This window comes from Palaemon carinicauda, chromosome 22, assembly GCF_036898095.1.
Source record: "Palaemon carinicauda isolate YSFRI2023 chromosome 22, ASM3689809v2, whole genome shotgun sequence".
Taxonomy (NCBI): domain Eukaryota; kingdom Metazoa; phylum Arthropoda; class Malacostraca; order Decapoda; family Palaemonidae; genus Palaemon; species Palaemon carinicauda.
Window position 1 is genome coordinate 67,438,660 of NC_090746.1, and position 22,500 is coordinate 67,461,159.

Genomic DNA, 22,500 nt, shown 5'->3' on the forward strand with positions numbered 1-22,500 from the left:
CGGGCTCTTGCCCAGAGTGGTACTAAACTTAGGAGGGGACTAAGAAACATTGTGGATAGAATTGCAGTTGGATTTTGCTTGTCAATCGTCCGAATGATTAAGAAACTGCATACTACAGTCACGGTCAGGTTATGTTAAGGAGGTGGGGTCAGGGTAAGTTAACATACAGAGGGAGAGGGGGGGGGGGGCGAGGTTGGAGGAGATTTCCATCCTTAAATATATTGGAGTAGGTTTATCATGACGTATCCTACATGAAATGGGGGATGTGGTAGCCTATTGGAAACGTTCCTGCCTAGCGATCTGCTGGACTGGGGTTTGATATCCGCTCTAGCTCGATAGATTTTGGTAGTGTCTGCAACCTCACTATCCTTGTGAGCCAAGGATGTGGGTTATGGGAAGCCTATAGGTCTACCTTTCGAGCCATCAGCACCCATAGCCTTGTCCTCCCTGGTCCTAGCTTTGGTGGAGAGAGGGTTTAGGTGATGATCATATATGTATATATATCTAAACTTCTCTAGAAGTTTATTTATTTCTTTATTGTCTTTCCTCACTGGGCTATTTTCCCTATTTGATCCATTGGGCTATTAGCATCCTGCTTTTCCAACTAGGGTTGTAGCTTAGATAGTAATGATAATGGTAGTATGGTCAGTCTCTAGGGCATTGAACTGTCCCTTGCCGCTGCCATTCATGAGTGACCTGCTGCTGATGGTGAAGTTGCTGAATACTATAGTCCATTTCTTTTAGCGATGCATATTTGCACCGACCCGCGGCGGTGCCCCTTTAGCTCGGAAAAGTTTCCTGATCGCTGATTGGTTAGAATTATCTTGTCCAACCAATCAGCGATCCGGAAACTTTTCCGAGCTAAAAGGGCACCGCCGCGAGTCGGTGCAAATATGCATCGCTAAAAGAAATGGACTATAGAAACTATAGAGTTTGAGCGGATTTCGAACTCCCGTCCAATAGATTACCAGGCAGGGACGTTTCCAATAGGCTACAAGTAAAATGTATAAAGATTAAAGAATGTATGAATGAAATAAGATATGAATAAAACATTACGAACACAATAGATACATTATAGGCAGAGACAAATAAGGATGTCATATAGCCTACAAAGGGTGAGGACTGGATTGGCATATCCTATTAATCCTTCTTCTCTAGAAATCAGTCTAATGTAATTCCTGGTAGTTCAGGTGATGACAAAAAAGTAATTGCTGATTTAGAATCTTGGTGGGAACCAGTTAATTCTGTTTAAAATATAGTAGCCCGCATCCCTACTCTCTCTCTCTCTCTCTCTCTCTCTCTCTCTCTCTCTCTCTCTCTCTCTCTCTCTCTCTCTCTCTCTCTCTCTCTATGAAGAGAATGAACACAAAGTACCGCTGGATTGTGGGAAACGTACCTGTCTGGCAATCTTTTGAACGTAAGTTCAAGACAAGCTTAAGCTGGCTAGTTTCTAGTTAAGTTTACCACCTTACCGACCTTTTGAGCTTAGGATGAGGCGTTTGGCGCTCTCTAGTCTTGCCTCTTGGGTAGTGCCATAGTCTCAGTACCATGGTCTTTCACTGTCTTGGGTTAGAGTTCTCTTACCTGAGACTACACTCAGGCACACTATTCTATCCGTTTCCTTATTTCATTTCCTCCTGGGCTAACTACCGAATTTGAAAGTGTGAGAATTACTATGATTTTTTGTCACTGTGAATAAGAGATTAATTCTTTTCGAAATAAATCCCGTACAAAAGATGATAGATGTGAATCAAACACAAAATGCAAATTGATTCTGTTCTACATGACATATAACAAAAGTCTCGAAATCTTAACAAATAGATTATTAATCCCAACCTGTATTAAAAAAAAAATTCCAGATGACTTCTGGTTGCATTACTCTTTGAAATAGCTTTTCAAATACTAGTCAGATTCAATGTAATTATCATTATATTCATAATCACCACATATCTCCGGGCCATAAGGGAAGCCTTTTAAAGCCTTAAAGGTCGCTCATGAATGTCAGTGGAAAGGGATAGTGACATTGTCCTATCAAGCAGGACAATGCCCTAGAGACTGACCATATATACATATGATCAGCGTCCAAGCCCCCTCTCCACCCAAGCTAGGACCAAGGAGGGCCAGGCAATGGCTGCTGATATCTCAACCGATAGACCTATAGGCTTCCCCAAACCCTCCATCCATAGCTCACAAGGATGGTGAGACTGCAGCAACCAAAGAAACGAATGACTTAAACATCTGCAGCATTGCAGTGCCCATCTATCGACAGATTTGTAAAAAAAAAAAATCTACTTTCTCTGGCGTTTTTATCCTGGCACAAGGCAATGCAGGTGTCTGTTGTAGAGTTTTCATTTGCATTCAGCGACGTTTAATTGCCACCTTTCTTGTTTCATATCCATATTCAACTATCGAGACATTTCCAGTTTTTACGGACTTCCACTTTTTTGTGTTTTTGGTCTTGACAAGGGTCCGATCATGATGTAAGTTCTTTTGCACCTCTCTGAGCGAGTGTTTGTGCGACATTTATTGTTATTTGTTAGACGATGATATACAATATTCATGGCGCTTTTAAAATGACTAAGTAATTTGTTTGCAATTTTTTTCTAATACGAAAAGTATTCAGCGGATCAGTTAAATCTAAGATTTTTCCTTGTTGGTGGAAATTCAGCCAATCCTCTTTTCCAAAAGGTCGGTAGTAATGCTGTCAATTAATTTTTCAAAAAGAAGATCGTTTATGATAAGGCTGTCTGTATTTACTCGAGCTGCAAATTCAGTTTTAAAAAAAGGTTGTTGATAATACTGTAAGATCAGTATAGGAAAAAAGTCGTTGATAAGGTTATCCTGTTAGTTCATTTTCTCTTCAAATTACATTTCATGATACAAGTGGGCTTTATGATTTATAATGAGTTGTTTTCAACGAATGAGAAAGGAGTAATGAGGTGGAATAATTTAAGTATTTACAAACTATGATCTCTAATACAGGATCTTTAGAATTTTAGCTTAAATGAAAGATTGAAAACAAAAAAATTCAGATAATGGCCAGGTTAAGTCAAATTTGGATATCAAATTGCCTGAAATTACATATAAAAATCAAGCTATGTATCAGTTTGATGAGATCGGTGTTACTCTATGGACATGAGACGTGGTATGTCAATGAAGCACTATCCAAAAGACTTTGTAGATTTGAGAACAAAGCCCTCAGAAGAATATTGGGAGTTAAATGGCAGGACAGGATGAAAAATGAAACTATTAGAGACATTACCCGAGTGCCATATGTGGATGAGATCATTGTGAGGGGTAGATGGAGATGGTTTAGGCATGGCCTTCACACTCCCCAAGAGATTAGTTCACCAAACTTTCAACTGGGCTCCACAAGGCTCTAGAAGAGTTGGGAGACCCAGGCCTGCATGGCTGAGGACTATCAAGCGTGAAGTAGATGATGGTTGGAGAAGTATTAAATTAAAATCTAAAGATAGAGACGACTGGGGAAATCTAACCGAGACCCTTGGCGTCAATAGGTGTAGGAGGAGATGATGATGAATGCCTTCTAGTTGTCAATTATCAATCGTTACGAATCAGTATGAATGTGTGAATAACACCGGCTGTTTATAATACTTTTACATACTTATTCACATACTTTGGGACATATTGCCGTTTGCAACATGCCGTTAAAGTTCGGGGGAGGAATCAGCAATATTTGGCTTCTAATAAAGACACGGCCACTTACTATGGTCTCAGCCGTCTTCTTTAATTTTTACGTTGGTACTGAATACTATGGACTTTATCGTATTGTGATTGTGATTTTTTTTTTTACTTCTTGATAGCAATTTCCCGTTGGGTTGCGTTCAGGCTTCATTATTACAAGATCTACTTGTCCCAATGCTTTACGAAACTTTCAAATTGGCTGCCTTTGTGGTCCATCTTTGAAATATTGAAATTTTTTTGGCTCTCCAGCTAGTGATTTATGGAGAGTGTGCCATAAGAGCGACACGGCCTTTTTCCAGTCTAACAGAAAGTGTTCCAGGACCGCAGAGAGCAAGTAGTCCCTTTTTCTTTTATGGGGCAGAGCTACTTGTAGTCTGTTGTAGAATGGCTTTCGAAACGGGGTTTGGGCTGATTAAAATAGATAAGTCTATGGTTTCCAGACAATAGTTGTTTGTGAGTTTTTTTTTATAGAATATTTCTCCGTACATTCTTATTTATTTGTTTATTAGCGTCTTATTTTGTCTGTCTTAGTTTCCAATACATGCGTTGCTTTTTATCCTTCTGATCAAGAACCACATATCCGCATTCTGTACACATAAATGAATTACATGTGCATAGATAGTTGTACTCATGCTGACAGTATGCTTCACTTGGTAATACACGTTTACATATTGGAAACCACGTATTTGCGTATGTCAGTTCATGCGTATATACTTACATACATATACCTGCAGTAAGAATAAGTATATATACATACATGTATACGTTAATAAGAGGATATACTGCTAATGGAAATGGTGTCTATTATTGTTATTATTATTATTATTACTTGCCAAGCTACAACCTTAGTTGGAAAAGCAGGATGCTATAAGCCCATGGGCTCCAACAGGGAAAATAGCCCAGTGAGTAAAGGAAACAAGGAAAAATAGAATATTTTCAGAACAGTAACAACATTAGAATAAATATTTCCTAAATAAACTATAAATATTTTAACAAAACTAGAGGAAAAGAAATAAGATAAAATAGTATGACCGAGTGTACCCTGAAGCAAGAGAACTCTAATCCAAGAGAGGGGAAGACCATGGTACAAAGGCTATGGTACTACCCAAGACAAGAGAACAATGGTTTGATTTTGGAATGTCCTTCTCCTAGAAGAGCTGCTTACCATAGCTAAAGAGTCTCTTCTACCCTTACCAAGGGGAAAGTAGCCACGGAATAATTACAGTGCAATAGTTAACCCATTGAGAGAAGAAAATTTGTTTGGTAATCTCAGTGTTTGTCAGGTGTATGAGGACAGAGGAGTATAAGAAATAAGAAATAGGCCAAACTATTCTGTGTATATGTATGCAAAGGGAAAATGGATCATAACCAGAGAGAAGGATGCAATATAGTACTGTTTGGCCAGTCAAAGGACCCCATAACTCTCTAGCGGTAGTATCTCAACGGGTGGCTGGTGCCCTGGTCAACCTACTACCTATACCAAGAAATTGGAAAGTAGTCGTCAAATATTTTCCTAACTTGGAATGTTGATTACGAAGTATATATATATATAAATTTTTTTCCAGGTACTTTCCTTGTTATTCATTTTTTGTTTCCTCGTCTGTTTTATACACAATGGGTCTGTTCTTTTAAGGCTTGCTTTGCAAGTTAAACGGGTCTTCTTTTAAAGTTTGCTTTATATAATAGTGACTTTTCAAACATGTATCGTATGAACGTTTTACCATTTAGAAGAGTGACAACAACAACAACAAAAATAACCATAATGATGTTGGAATATCAAAGGTCATCCACTCCAACACAGATTCATTTCAAGCTTACGTGCTTAGTAGAGAGAGAGAGAGAGAGAGAGAGAGAGAGAGAGAGAGAGAGAGAGAGATTCGACAAGACGTGAATGTTCTTACTTTATGGCCTTGCCGAGGCGATGGTGAATGGACGTTGGTATATATAGAAGGGACCATACCCTCTCAGGTCACAGTCAAGCCCCAAACACGTCCCAGACATGAAGGTAAGCAGAGACTAAATGTGGAGACCATTTTGCAAAACTCGAATTCCTTCTTTCTGTGAATATCTGCTTTTACGAGTATTATTATTAAGAGTATTAAAATTATTTTTTTATTATCATTAAAATGATTATTATTACTAAAATAATTGAAATTATTATTATCATTATTAAATGGTTATCATTTTTGAAATTATTAAAAGGATTATTATTATCTAAATGATTATTATTATTAAGATTACTAAAATTATCATTGTCTTGGTCGATTCATTTTTTTTCATCTGGGTTATACAGTGACTTTCAATTTGAGTTTCGTTCGTTGATTTGCAATAGGCTAAATCCTCTTTTGATCTTAGAATCTTCTTTACAAAATTTTAAGTGATATAATTTTTTTCTATATTTTATACTTTACTATTTTTTTCAAGTTTCAAAATACAAAATCTTATATGAAGTATTTCTTTAATATCTTACTTCATCTTTCAAGTTCCAAATTCTAAGTGAGGTATTTTTACAAATGCCTTTACGCTTTCTTTTTATTTTCAAAATTCATCTAATTCCCTGGGAAGAATTAACAGTACGTTTGGCACCACTACAAAATCTAAAGAAGAAAAGATTAAAAAGGAATAGATTATTAATAGTGGTTCATTAACGATATCCAGATTCTTTTCATTTAAGACATTCATCAACTCTGGGTTAGTAACAATAACCAGCATTTTGTTTTTAGTCTCTGGTTAAAGAAACGGACTACGCATATGAGATAGAAGTTGGCCCCAGTTGCCGTCAATTGGTGAAAAAAAAAAAACCAGTTTCAGACATGTTACCCTTTTGAAATAGAACCAGTTCAATCAGAGTAGGTCTTAAGGATTTAGGTATTTCTAAAACTTTTGTAAATTCGACCAACTTTTGAAGCTAAGTATTTCGTAATAAATGAACAATTTCTATATCTAGCTTAGACTATGAAATGCTAGGCTTCGAGTCTCTTTAGGCCCCTCCACATGTTCCAAGGACCCATCCAGTATATTTCATGTTCTCTATAGTTTTCAAATTTAACACTAAATAAGAAAAGTGTTACATAGGCCCCATCTTTTGTTGGGCCCCTGACTGTATGCTGCCCAAACTGAAAGCCTTGAACTTCTGACCGAAAGAAATCATTTCCAAAACTTAGTCCTCTTCGTTCATCTTCTCTCAATTGGCATCAAGTCAGTGCATAGAAATTCTCTTAATGGATTCGCTTCTTAGCAAATGTCATGCTTTCAATCTAACTACACAAATAGGCCTATTGATTTCGCATTTATAGTTACTTGATTTTATTGTTATTCCTGTTTCTTGCTAAAGAAATTTTTTTTTTTTTTTTTTTTTTTTTTTGAAAATTCACATCTCGTCTTCCACGGGCAGATCACCGCCATTTCCTTCGTCGCCGCCCTCCTAGTGAGCACCTGCCATGCCGCCCCTCAAGGATATAACTACGACGTCCCATTGACGCCCGCCCCTGCCGCCTACAGCTTCAGCTATGCCGTCGACGCCTTCGACCTTCTGAGCAACCCCGTCCAATATGGCCATCAGGAGAACCGCCAGGGCCCTCAGACGACAGGAACCTACTACGTCCAGCTGCCCGACACCCGAGTTATGATCGTCAACTACTACGCCGACGAGACAGGATTCCATCCGACCTACAGCTTCCAAGGACAGGCCGTCTACCCTCAGCCTGCTGCCCCTAGCCAGCTGTTCAACACTCCCTTGGGAGGACAAGCAGCTTTAGCTACCCCTTCACAACTCTACAACACCCCAGCAGGAAAATGAGGGATTTCTTCTAATGACATTATCATCTTCCAGTCTACTTATCTTTTCCTTTTTATGTTATCTCTCATTTCTTCATTTCTCTCCGGTCAAATGTTCCAAAAAGGACCAACAATCTCAGTGGAATGTTATCGAGCAAAGAGGAAGTGGTTACACTTTCCAGGTGCCAAATCTTACTCATTTCCCAAAGACGAAGAACCTTCTGTGCGAGTTGGCAATATTGTTGTTGAATGTTTTTTTATCTTTTCTACAAATATTGTTTTGTTTTTGTTACTGATTGAATAAATTTTTATTACAAATGAAAAAAAAAATCTTCTATTTACTTCTGATCTCCATGTAAAATATGAAAGTCGCATCATGAATTCAATTCTTGTTTTCACGGAGAATTATCCCCTTTTTATGACTCGATTTTGTCAAGAAAATTAATTTTATGACAAAACAAATATATCCAGACGAAGGTGGAGAGGTGACGAGTTATATAAGTAGCGAGGGTTCGAATTCCACTAAAGGAGGAGAACAGGATTATTAATCCTGTAGGAGAATTTGTTTAGACGTATTCCAAGTCTCTCGTTTGAAAAATTTCTTTAATGTATTTGATAAAGAGAAATTGATGCCTATGAGTGTAGACTTTTTTGCTCAATAGTTTGTCACAAATAAGACGTGAAAATACACATTTACTTACATACATGAATGTCTTATCGAGTAATAGTTTATCCCTTCTTTTCTCTTCGGATTTCAAGGCTTAGATTATAAATAAGATCTATTCGGAAATAATGGGATAAGAAGATTTCTTGATCATTACAGTAAATAAGGCTTAGCAACATGAAAATTGGTATATATAGTATATATAGGTTTGGAGCATTCGGGTTTTTCAATCATTTTTGTAAATCGGCTAGTAGTAGTAGCAGTAGTAGTAGTAGTAGTAGTAGTAATATGTTTGTGGGTGTATGTATAGACCCAGATATATAAAATTATATATATATATATATATATATATATATATATACATATATATATAATTTATATATATATATATATATATACTTTATATATATATAGATATATATATATATATATATATATATACATATATATATATATATATATATATATATATGTGTGTGTGTGTGTGTGTGTGTATTCTTACGAAGCTGGTCTAGTGTAGAGTAAATATCGTAGATTATTGATAATATTATTTATATTTCAGAAATTGTTTTCATTTGTGCATTGGAGAGATGATACCCAGCCCGTAAAATTAGCCCCTCTCATGCAATTATAAGTATTTTATGTAAATTACGTAAGACTTTCATTGTGAATTTCATTGCACTTTTTATTCAAGTTAAAATATGTAATTTATGTATTTTCTTTTTAAAGAATTAACTTTTTATTTTACGTATGTTTGCTATGAAGCCTTACTTTGTCTATTTGAAAGTGTTGTAGGATTCATGCGATATAGGAAGAAGGACTTACATATTGTTCATTTATATTTTATGATGTATTGTGTCACGTTAGAGAGAGAATGTTCAGTGATAAGTGCTTTGGAATGTTCTTTACCACATTTTTTCGAAATTTCGAGAATAGCCGGTGAGAGGATGTTATCTTTTTTTTATTTCGGGGACAATGGGTAGGCGGAGCTAGCTGACTGAGAGAGCCGTCTGGCGTAGCGTACATAGCGAGTGGGAGAGTAATATTTGGCAACTTTGACGTTTGGTACAACCCCAACGCTTGTCAAACAAGTTGGAACCTTCTGGAATTCGTCAAGTTTCATATATATGGACCCAAGATTGGGTCAGAGACAGACATGCATAGAGGTCAAGTTAAAACTGCAGCCATAAGATAGCCTCCTTCCCCCGTCTTTCTCTCATTCACGCCTGTAACCCAGTGTATTCGAAAGTGTTCAGCGCGTTTTAATGTGTCCTCTCCTAAGTGACTGTGCCCCAAAGCAAATCGTGGGTCACGCAAGACTAAAAGTTGAATATTGAATTCATTGTACTAGGATGAGTGTTGGTATTGTATAACGTTTTTTTGTAAACGGCCCTGTAAACAGGATATGTTTATAAAGTGATCTGGTTAACTATTATTCATTGAAAGTTAAACTTAAACATTGTATTATTTCATAATTATTTCAAGCATTTGTATTATTTTCATTGTATCATCCCTTTTCTTAGCTTAAGATTTATTTAGATATAATAGATCAAGTCAAGTTATATAATTTCAGATCGTAACATTTTTGTCTTATTCTACGTTTCGTTCAGATTTTATTTTTTCCATTGAATTAATTTATCATTGTGTAAATTCTTTCAAAGTATTGTAATTTATATAGAATATGTTTATTTTTGTAAGGAGTATATTATTCCAATCATCACTATTTAGGACCATATTTCAGTTCGATTCCTGTTAAGAACCACAGCGAGAGTTACATAAGTGTTAATAATACGTAAGAGTTACTACCCAGTTTAGTTTTGGGTGTGCTTAAGAAACGTGTGGATATTCAGTGTTTGATATATTGCTGTCTGGGAGTTATTCAACGGTCTCAGAATTCGGGTATTAATGTTTTAAAGTGTAACAATTTTAAAGTAAAAGCAAACAAGGTAATTTCGAAATTCGAGAAGTTAATTAACTTGCCAGTTGTCCAGTTGTAGTATATACTGTATATTATATGAATGGTTCCCAATCACGAGCCATAGAGTAGTATATTTTTTAATGCCCAGACTTTGGGAGTCATAATCGTATAATATATTTTGTTAGTGCCCAGACCAGGGATCCATACATTTTAGTATATATATATATATATATATATATATATATATATATATATATATATATATATATATATATGTGTGTGTGTGTGTGTGTGTGTGTGTGTGAATATACATACATCCACAAATAAACACACACACACACACATATATATATATATATATATATATATATATATATATATATATATATATATATATATACACACACACATATAGGCTATATATATATATATATGCATATATATATATGTATATATATATATATATATATATATATATATATAAATATATATATATATATATATATATATATATATATATATATGTATATATATGTGTGTGTGTGTGTGTGTGTGTGTGCGTGTGCGTGAATGTGTATGTAAATTAAATGTGGGCCAATAATGAACTATGCACTGAATATTATTATCAAAGATTGCCTGGCAACTGTAAAATTGAGGTGACACTTAAGATCAATATTTTCATATCTTCAAGTCACTTCTAATTCGTGTGCTAATACTTGATGGTAATTATCTCAATGGAGAAGAAATATCTTTCTGAAAATCTCTTTAATTAATTAAATCAATTATTTTATTTCCAAAATTTTCCGTTTCTTTCCTTTTTAAATCTTGATGTCTTGTTTTGACAAATGTTCTTTTTTCAGTAAAAATCTTTTTTCATATAATAGCAAAAATAAGATCCATATTAATATTAATAAAAGGTGATGAAATTGTGAATTATTCATGAGAGAGAGAGAGAGAGAGAGAGAGAGAGAGAGAGAGAGAGAGAGAGAGAGAGAGAGAGAGAGAGAGAGAGAGTTTCGACAAGACGTGAATGCTCTTACTTTATGGCGATGCTGAGGCGATGGTGAATGGACGTATGGTATATATAGAAGGGACCATACCCTCTCAGGTCACAGTCAAGCCCCAGACACGTCCCAGACATGAAGGTAAACAGAGACTAAAGGGGGAGACCATTTTTCAAAGGCTCGAATTCCTCCTTTGTGTGAATTTCTGCTTTCTTGAAAATGGCTGATTTGGACGAGTCAAGAGTGGTGTTGGTCGATTCATTTTCTCATCTGGGTTTTACAATGACTTTCAATTTGAATTACTTTTTGTGGATTTGCAATGCGGGATAAAAGAAATCTTTTTTTGATCTCAATATATTCTTTGCAAAATTTTAAGTGATGAAATTTCTAAAATATTTTACGTTTCTAAATGCAAAATCTTAATTAAGGTATCTTTTTAAATATCTTTCAATTTCTCTCAAGTTCAAAATTTTAAGAGAGGTATTTTTTAAAAATGTCTTTACACTTTCCTTTTAGTTTCAAAATTCATCTAATACACTGGGGAGAATTAATAGTAAGTTTGGCATCACTAAAAAATCAAAAGGAAAAAAAAAAAGATTAAAAAGGAATAGATTGATAAAAGTAGTTCATTAACGATATCCAGATTCTTCCCTTTTAAGACATTCATCAACTCTTTGTTTGTTTGTTTTTAGTCTGTGGTTAAAAAAAACAGACTACGTATATGAGATAGAAGTTGGCCCAGTTGCCCTCAATTGGCGAAAGGAAAACCAGTTCTAGACAATTTACGCTTTTTTCATAGAACAAGTTCAACCGAAGTACGCTTTGCGGATTTGTCTATTTCTTAAGAAAAAATTAAATTGGCCAAATTGTGAAGCTAATTATTTCTTAGTGAATGAATTATTGCTATATCCAAAATTGATTGTATGCTGGCCAAACAGTGAGATTAGATATTTATAAAGAATTTCCCTCTCACCTGAAAACCTGGAAATCCTGAGGGAAAGGAATTACTTCCAAAACTTGGTCCAGTTGCTCCCCTTTCAATTCCTCAACCTAGTGGTTAGAACGTCTATGGATGGTTTCTCTTCTGAGCAAATGTCATGCTTTCGATTTAACTTTATACAAGTAGGCCAATGACTTCCCATATCTAGATATTCGCTTTCATTGTCGTCCCTGTTTGTTGCAAAAGACATTTTGTTAAAATTCACTTCTCATCTTCCACGGGCAGATCACCTCCATTTCCTTCGTCGCCGCCCTCGTGGTGAGTACCAGCCATGCCGCCCCTCAAGGATATAACTACGACGTCCCAACGGCACCAGCCCCTGCCGCCTACAGCTTCAGCTATGCCGTCGACGCCTTCGACCTTCTGAGCAACCCCGTCCAATATGGCCATCAGGAGAACCGCCAGGGCCCTCAGACGACAGGAACCTACTACGTCCAGCTGCCCGACACCCGAGTTATGATCGTCAACTACTACGCCGACGAGACAGGATTCCATCCGACCTACAGCTTCCAAGGACAGGCCGTCTACCCTCAGCCTGCTGCCCCTAGCCAGCTGTTCAACACTCCCTTGGGAGGACAAGCAGCTTTAGCTACCCCTTCACAACTCTACAACACCCCAGCAGGAAAATGAGGGATTTCTTCTAATGACATTATCATCTTCCAGTCTACTTATCTTTTCCTTTTTATGTTGTCTCTCTTTCTCTTCATTTCTCTCCGGCCAAATGTTCCAAAAAGGACCAACAATCTCAGAGGAATGTTATTGAGCAAAGAGGAAGTGGTTACACTTTCCAGGTGCCAAATCTTACTCATTTCCCAAAGACGAAGAACCTTTTGTTAGAGTTGTCAATATTGTTGTTGAATGTTTTTTTTTATCTTTTCTACAAATATTGTTTTGTTTTTGTTACTGATTGAATAAATTTTTATACCAAATGAAAAAGAAAAGTCTTTACTTCCGATCTCCCGGTAATATATGAAAGTTCCATCATGAATTCAGTTCTTGTTTTCACGTAGGAAAATCCCTTTTTATGACTTTCGGTTTTGTCAATAAATTATACTTTTTGAGGAAGCAAATATATAAAGACGAAGGTGGAGAGGAGAGGAGTTATATAAGTAACATGATATTATTTTGAAAAATCGATGAAAAAAAAATCTACCAAAAACTATAAATTAAGAGTTCATATTTCACCATGTTTGCTCAGAAAAGCATGGACATATTAGTTTATTATGTTCAGAAAACTGGCCTTACTACTGCCAATGTTACACTGACCTACATATAATACCTATTTTGATAATAATGCTAAGAATATATTGAATCATTATTGGTTCCCTCTGTTGTGGTATCCCTTATTCTGACAGAAAGAAATTAAGTAGGAAAAAATTAAGATTGATTTTTCAAAAACTTTAAGAGATTCCTTCTAAGTCTACCTTTACAACTTGATAGAAAGGAAAGTTTTTTTTTTTTTTTTTTTTTTTTAGATACAATATTTCAGGCGTGAAAATACTTCAATGATCACAACCAAGGTAAAAGTTCGCCTATTTTCAAATTAATTTTACTGACCTTTGACCTTTGCAGCAGTTGAAAGGTCATTTGATTCTTCTTTTCGCAGATTGTTTACATTTTCAGTTTGCAATTCTACGTCGATTAATTTCCCAATCAAAATCTATACTTTCATTCTCTTGATTCATTCAAAAGTAAAACATGACAAAATGTTCAATCTTTCCCCTTTGAAAACTTGATCCTTTTGCTGCTTTATTAGTTTTCCTTTTCCTGATGAAACCAATTTTCTTTCCCTTGGCGATTAGCTTATTGGAAAGTGTTAGGAATTAGAGAGGTTTAAAGACCATTGAGGACAGTTGGTAAATAGAAAACGTAAGTATAACCAATTGAAAACATATTCCAGCCTTAGACATCACTAACCAGTGCCTTGCTTCCCAAGGTCCTACTTGGTTTACAAGGAGCTTGGACGATGATAACATGTTTGTGTAGGTCCGAACATCAGGTACTGACATGTCTCTCGCCTTTGCAGTCCATTTAGGAACTTTAAACCTTTGAATGCTTGAAATTAAGTCACCAGGAAAAGAGAATAGGTTAATTCTATCTTTGGGAAAAAGGATTTTTAATGGCCAACCCTATTGGTCGAGCTTGATTCATTGAGATTGTAAATATCCCCTTTTAATAATAATAATAATAATAATAATAATAATAATAATAATAACTAAAGTCTACGGACAGCACACCCCCTTTCATATGCTGACTGTATATGGTCAAAAGTGCAATGTTGATCCAGAATTGTGATCTTGATCCGGATCATCTCTAACATTTAATGTGGTCTTCCTTGCCCTAAGATTCAACTGATTTGATAATTTCGTCAAAATCCGTTGAGTTGTTTTGACATAGTCTTGTCCAAAGACAGACACACAGACAAATAGATAAATAAAACGACTTGATTTTATAACCACCTTCACGGAAGTAATAATCATCATCATCAACATCTACTACGCCTATTGTAGCAAAGAACCTCGGTTAGATTTCACCAGTCGTCTCTATCTTGAGCTTTTAAATCAATGCTTCTCCAGTCGTCATATCCCACTTCATGCTTCATAATCTTCAGCTATGTAAGCCTGGGGCTTCCACCTCTTCTAGTGCTTTGTGGAGCCCAGTTGAAAGTTTGGTGAACTAATCTCTCTTGGGGAGTGCGAAGAGTATGCCCAAACCATCTCCATCTACCCCTAACCATGATCTCATCCACATATGGCTCTAGAGTAATCTCTCTTAGAGTCTCATTTCTAATATTGTCCTACCATTTAACTCCCAATACTCTTCTGAGGGCTTTGTTCTAAAATCTACAAAAATCTATTGGATACTATTTCACTGTCATACCACGACTCGTGTCCATACAGTAACACCGATTTCACTTAACTGATATATAACCTGAATTTTATTCTTAATTTCAGGTGATTTGATTTCTAAATTTTACTTAACCTAGCCAATGTCTGATGTGCTTTTATCGATCCTTCATTAAACTCTAATTCTAAAGACACTATTGGAGATCATAGTTCCTATACATTTAAATGATTCCACCTCATTAATCTTTTGTCCTTCCAATGATATTTCATCTAACATTGCATATTCCATATCTCATCATCTGTCCTTCTATTTATCTTGAGCCCAACCTTATGTGATATTTCCTGCATTCTGGTAAGCAAGCTTTGCAAGTCCTGTGGGGTTCTGCTAATAAGGATAGCGTCATCAGCATACTCTAGGTCAGCTAATTTCCTGTTACCAATCCAGTGCAATCCTTTTCTACCATCCCAAACTTTTCTATGTATTGCAAACTCCATGAGGCGGACAAATAACATAGGTGACAAAACATTCCCTTGGAACACTCCAGTGTTCACTGGAAATTCATTTGGTAGGACTCCACTAACATTAACTTTGCACTTACTATGCTCATGAACAGACTTATTCATATTTACGTATTTAAGAGGAATTCCATAATAACGCAGGACTCCACAAAACTGGCGCCGGTGCACACTATCAAAGTTTTTTCATAATCTACAAATGCCATCAAAGATGGATTTTATTATATTCTACACATTGTTGAACGACATATAATAATAATAATAATAATAATAATAATAATAATAATAATAATAATAATAATAATAATAATAATAATAATAATAAAACTTCAGGCATCTGAGTAGCGAGGGTTCGATTCCCACTTAAGGAGGAGAACAGGATTATTAATCATGCAGGAGAATTTCTTTAGAAGTATTTCAAATCTCTCGTTTGAAAAATTTTCTTAATGTATTTGATATAGAGAAATTGATGCCTATGAGGTTAGACTTTTTTGCTCAATATTTTGTCACAGATAAGACGTGAAAATACACATTTACTTACATACATGAATGTCTTATCGAGTAATAGTTTCTCCCTTCTTTTCTCTTCGGATTTCAAGGCTTAGATTATAAATAAGATCTTTTTGGAAATAATGGGATAAGAGGATTTCTTGACCATTACAGTAGCATTCAGCTTCATCAAAAATATTTGTAACTTGGCTAGTAGTAGTAGTAGTAGCAGTAGTAGTAATAGTAGTAGTAATAGCAGTAGTAGTAGTAGTAGTAGTAGTAGTAGTAGTAAATATATGTTTGTGGGTATATGTATACAGAAAGACACACACACACACACACACATATATATATATATATATATATATATATATATATATATGTATGTATATATATATATATGTATATATATATATATATATATATATATATATATATCTATATACCTCTACACACACACACATATATATATATACATATATATATATATATGTATATATATATATATATATATATATGTGTATTTACATATATGTGTAAGTACATACACCCACAAACACACGTATACACACACACACACACACACACACACACACACACATATATATATATATATATATATATATATATATATATATACTGTATACATATATATACATATATATATATATATATATGTATATATATACACACACACATATATATATATATATATATATATATATATACATATGCGTGTGTTTGTGTGTGTATATATGTATACAGTATATATATATATATATATATATATATATATATATGTGTGTGTGTGTGTTTGTGTGTGTGTGTGTATGTGAATTATATATAAGCTAATCACGGACCATGCCATGAATAATTTCAGCACAGATTATCTGATCAATATTTTCAGATCTTCAAGTCTCGTCTATTTCGTATGCTAATACTTGATGATAATTATTTCAGAGAAGAAATATCTTTCTGAAAATCTTTTTAATTGATGAAGTAAATTATTTCATTTCGAAAGTTTTTCTTTTCAAATTTCAAAATCTGATATCTTGTTTTGATAAATGTTCTTTTCCAGTAAAATCTTTATTCATATAGCAACAAAAATAAAATCCCCGTTGATGTTAAAATGTTAAGAGGTGATAAAATTAGCGATATTGCTAATTCACGGAGTTTGAGAGAGAGAGAGAGAGAGAGAGAGAGAGAGAGAGAGAGAGAGAGAGAGAGAGAGAGAGAGAGATTCGACATGACGTGAATGTTCTTACTTTATGGCGATGCTGAGGCGATGGTGAATGGACGTATGGTATATATAGAAGGGACCATACCCTCTCAGGTCACAGTCAAGCCCCAGACACGTCCCAGACATGAAGGTAAACAGAGACTAAAGGAGGAGACCATTTTTCAAAGGCTCGAATTCCTCCTTTGTGTGAATTTCTTCTTTCTTGAAAATGTCTGATTTGGACGAGTCAAGAGTGGTGTTGGTCGATTCATTTTCTCATCTGGGTTTTACAATGACTTTCAATTTGAATTGCTTTTCCGGATTTGCAATGCGGGATAAGAGAAATCTTTTTATCTCAAAATCATCTTTACAAAATTTTGAATGATGTAATTTTGAAAAAATATTTTACGATTTCTTTCGAATTTAAAAATGCAAAATTCTAAATGAAGTAATTTTTAGATATTTTACGATTCACTTTCAAGGTCTAAATTTTAAGTAAGCCTTTCCCTTTTGTCATAGAAGAAGTTAAACCGAAGTACACCTTGTGGATTTGTCTATCTAAAAAAAATAAATAGATTCAATTGGCCTAATTTTGAAGCTAATTATTGTGTTGTAAATTAATTATTGCTATATCCAAAATTGACTGTATGCTGGCCAAACAGTAAGATTAGATATTAGTGAAGAATTTAACTTTCCCCTGAAAACCTGGAAATTCTGAGGGAAAGGAATCACTCCCAAAACTTGGTCCAGTTGTTTGCCTTTCAATTCAAGCCAGTGGCTAGAAAGTCTGTGAATGGCTTCTCTTCTTAGCAAATTTCATACTTTCGATTTAACTTTGCACAAGTAGGCCCATTGATTTTGCATTTCTTGTATTCGCTGTTATTATTGATTGTGATCCTTGCAAAAGACACTTTGTTGATATTCACATCTCGTCTTCCACGGGCAGATCACCGCCATTTCCTTCGTCGCCGCCCTCCTAGTAGGCACCTGCAATGGCGCCCCTCAAGGATATAACTACGACGTCCCAACGACGCCCGCCCCTGCCGCCTACAGCTTCAGCTATGCCGTCGACGCCTTCGACCTTCTGAGCAACCCCGTCCAATACGGCCATCAGGAGAACCGCCAGGGCCCTCAGACGACAGGAACCTACTACGTCCAGCTGCCCGACACCCGAGTGATGATCGTCAACTACTACGCCGACGAGACAGGATTCCATCCAACCTACAGCTTCCAAGGACAGGCCGTCTACCCTCAGCCTGCTGCCCCTAGCCAGCTGTTCAACACTCCCTTGGGAGGACAATCAGCTTTAGCTACCCCTTCACAACTCTACAACACCCCAGCAGGAAAATGAGGGATTTCTTCTAATGACATTATCATCTTCCAGTCTACTTGTCTTTTCCTTTTTATGTTGTCTCTCTTTCTCTTCATTTCTCTCCGGTCAAATGTTCCAAAAAGGACCAACAATCTCAGAGGAATGTTATTGAGCAAAGAGGAAGTGGTTACACTTTCCAGGTGCCAAATCTTACTCATTTCCCAAAGACGAAGAACCTTTTGTTAGAGTTGTCAATATTGTTGTTGAATGTTTTTTTTTATCTTTTCTACAAATATTGTTTTGTTTTTGTTACTGATTGAATAAATTTTTATACCAAATGAAAAAGAAATGTCTTTACTTCCGATCTCCCGGTAATATATGAAAGTTCCATCATGAATTCAGTTCTTGTTTTCACGTAGGAAAATCCCTTTTTATGACTTTCGGTTTTGTCAATAAATTATACTTTTTGAGGAAGCAAATATGTAAAGACGAAGGTGGAGAGGAGAGGAGTTATATAAGTAACATGATATTATTTTGAAAAATCGATGAAAAAAAAATCTACCAAAAACTATAGATTAAGAGTTCATATTTCACCATGTTTGCTGAGAAAAGCATGGACATATTAGTTTATTATGTTCAGAAAACTGGCCTTACTACTGCCAATGTTACACTGACCTACGTATAATATCTATTTTGATAATACTAAGAATATATTGAATCATTATTGGTTCCCTCTGTTGTGGTTTCCCTTATTCTGATAGAAAGAAATTAAGTAGGAAAAAATTAAGATTGATTTTTCAAAAACTTTAAGAGATTCCTTCTAAGTCTACCTTTACAACTTGATAAAAAGGAAAGTTTTTTTATTTTTTTTTTTAGATACAATATTTCAGGCGTGAAAATCCTTTAATGATCCCAGCCAAGGAAAATATTCGCCTATTTTCAAATTAATTTCCCTGACCTTTGACCTTTGCAGCAGTTGAAAGGTCATTTGATTCTTCTTTTCGCAGATTGTTTACATTTTCAGTTTGCAATTCTACGTCGATTAATTTCCCAATCAAAATCTATACTTTCATTCTCTTGATTCATTCAAAAGCAAAACATGACAAAATGTTCAATCTTTCCCCTTTGAAAACTTGATCCTTTTGCTGCTTTATTAGTTTTCCTTTTCCTGATGAAACCAATTTTCTTTCCATTGGCGATTAGCTTATTGGAAAGTGTTAGGAATTAGAGAGGTTTAAAGACCATTGAGGACAGTTGATGAATAGAAAACGTAAGTATAACCAATTGAAAACATATTCCAGCCTTAGACATCACCGACCAGTGCCTTACTTCCCAAGGTCTTACTTGGTTTAGAAGGAGCTTAATCTAGCTATTGTCTCATTTGCTTTTGTCCATCTTTCATTGAACTTTAATTCTAAAGACAGTGTATTGGAGATATAAGTTCCTAAACATTCAAGTGATTCTATTTCATTACTTATTTCTCCTTTCAGTGATATTTCATCTTCCATTGCATATTCCCTTCTCATCATTTCTGTCTTTCTTCCATTTATCTTGAGCAAGCTTTGCACGTCCTGTGGTGTTCTGCTATTAAGGATAGCGTCATCAGCAAACTCTAGGTCAGCTAATTTCCTGTTACCAATCCAGTGTAATCCTCCACCACCCCAAACCGTTCTATGCATTACAAATTCCACGAGGCAGCTGAGCAACATAGGTGACAACACATGCCCATGGAGTACTCCGCAATCACTAGAAAGTCATTTGATAAGACTCCACTAATATTAACTTTGCACTTGCTATGCTCATGAACAGAATTATTGAAATTTACGTACTCAAGAGTAACTCCATAATAACGCAGGGCTCCACAAAATTGGCCAGTGCACAGTCTCAAAGGCTTATTCATAGTCCACAAATGCCACCAAAAGTGGATTTCTAAATTCTACACATTGCTGTACCACGTGTCTTAAAATGAAAATTTGGTCAGTAAAATCTCTACCATCTTTAAATAATAATAATAATAATAATAATAATAATAATAATAATAATAATAATAATGAAACTTCAGGCTTCTAAGTAGCGAGGGTTCGATTCCCACTTAAGGAGGAGAACAGGATTATTAATCATGCAGGAGAATTTCTTTAGACGTTTTTCAAGTCTTTCGTTTGAAAAATTTCCCTGAATGTACTTGATAAAGAGAAATCGATGCCTATGGCCGTAGACTTTTTTGCTCAATAGTTTGTCAGAGATAAGACGTGAAAATACATATTTACTTACATACATGAATGTCTTATCGAGTAATAGTTTCTCCCTTCTTTTCTCTTCGGATTTCAAGGCTTAGATTATAAATAAGATCTATTCGGAAATAATGGGATAAGAAGATTTCTTGAACATAACGGTAAATGATGCTTATTAACATGAACATTGGTATATAGAGTATATATAAGTTTCTAGCATTTGGCTTTTCCAACCATGTTTGTAACTTGGCTAGTAGTAGTAGTAGTAGTAGTAGTAGTAGTAGTAGTAGTAATAAATAGATGTTTGTGGGTATATGTATACAGAAACACACACACACACACACACACACACATATATATATATATATATATATATATGTATATATATATGTATATATATATGTATATATATATACATCTACACACACACACAGGCACACACACACACACATATATATATATATATATATATATATATATATATATATATATATGTATATATATATATATATATATACATATGTGTATATTTATATATATGTGTAAATACATACACCCACAAACACACGTATACACACACACGCACACATACACACACATATATATATATATATACATATATATATATACATATATATACATATATATATATATATATATATATATATATATATATATATATATATATATATTTATGTATATATATACATATATATATATGTACATATGCGTGTGTTTGTGTGTGTATATATGTATACAGTATATATATATATATATATATATATATATATATATATGTATATATATATGTATATATATATATATATGTGTGTGTGTGTGTGTGTGTGTGTGTGTGTATGTGAATTATATATAAGCTAATCACGGACCATGCCATGAATAATTTCAGCGAAGATTACCTGATCAATATTTTCAGTTCTTCAAGTCTCGTCTATTTCGTATGCTAATACTTGATGATAATTATCTCAGAGAAGAAATATCTTTCTGAAAATCTTTTTTATTGATGAAGTAAATTAATTCATTTCGAAAGTTTTTCTTTTTAAATTTCAAAATCCGATATCTTGTTTTGAGAAATGTTCTTTTCCAGTAAAAATCTTTATTCATATAGCAACAAAAATAAAATCCACGCTGATGTTAAAATGTTAAAAGGTGATAAAATTAGCGATATTGCCAATTCACGGAGTTTGAGAGAGAGAGAGAGAGAGAGAGAGAGAGAGAGAGAGAGAGAGAGAGAGAGAGAGAGATTCGACATGACGTGAATGTTCTTACTTTATGGCGATGCTGAGGCGATGGTGAATGGACGTATGGTATATATAGAAGGGACCATACCCTCTCAGGTCACAGTCAAGCCCCAGACACGTTCCAGACATGAAGGTAAACAGAGTGTAAAGGAGGAGACCATTTTTCAAAGGCTTGAATTCCTACTTTGTGTGAATTTCTGCTTTCATGAAAATGGCTGATTTGGACGAGACAAGAGTGGTGTTGGTCGATTTATTTTCTCATCTGGGTTTTACAGTGACTTTCAATTTGAAATACTTTTGCGGATTTGCAATGCGGGATAAAAAGAAATTTTTTTTATCTCAAAATCGTCTTTACAAAATTTTGAATGATGTAATTTTTAAAAAAATATTTTACGATTTCTTTCAAGTTTAGAAAAGCAAAATTCTAAATGAGGTAATTTTTAGATATTTTACGATTCACTTTCAGGGTTCAAATTTTGAGTAAGCCGAAACTTTCCCGTTTGTCATAGAACAAGTTCAAACGAAGAACGCCTTGTGGATTTGTCTATTTATAAAAAAAA

At 34.7% G+C, this 22,500-nt stretch overlaps 3 protein-coding genes across 3 annotated transcripts; all 3 read left to right on the forward strand.

Annotated features, from left to right (window-relative positions):
* The first annotated feature begins 5,704 nt into the window (after window positions 1-5,704).
* On the forward strand, window positions 5,705-7,504 carry LOC137615926 (pro-resilin-like). Its single transcript, XM_068345611.1, has 2 exons — window positions 5,705-5,710; window positions 7,100-7,504. Exons 1-2 carry the CDS (start codon window positions 5,705-5,707, stop codon window positions 7,502-7,504), a joined length of 411 nt encoding a protein of 136 aa, XP_068201712.1.
* A 3,699-nt stretch (window positions 7,505-11,203) lies between these two features.
* Window positions 11,204-12,698, forward strand: LOC137615927 (pro-resilin-like). The gene is made up of 2 exons (XM_068345612.1): window positions 11,204-11,209; window positions 12,294-12,698. The coding sequence occupies exons 1-2, from the start codon at window positions 11,204-11,206 to the stop codon at window positions 12,696-12,698; spliced, it is 411 nt and encodes a 136-aa protein (XP_068201713.1).
* Window positions 12,699-17,283: 4,585 nt separating this feature from the next.
* On the forward strand, window positions 17,284-18,489 carry LOC137615928 (pro-resilin-like). The gene is made up of 2 exons (XM_068345613.1): window positions 17,284-17,289; window positions 18,085-18,489. The coding sequence occupies exons 1-2, from the start codon at window positions 17,284-17,286 to the stop codon at window positions 18,487-18,489; spliced, it is 411 nt and encodes a 136-aa protein (XP_068201714.1).
* The last annotated feature ends 4,011 nt before the right edge of the window (window positions 18,490-22,500 follow it).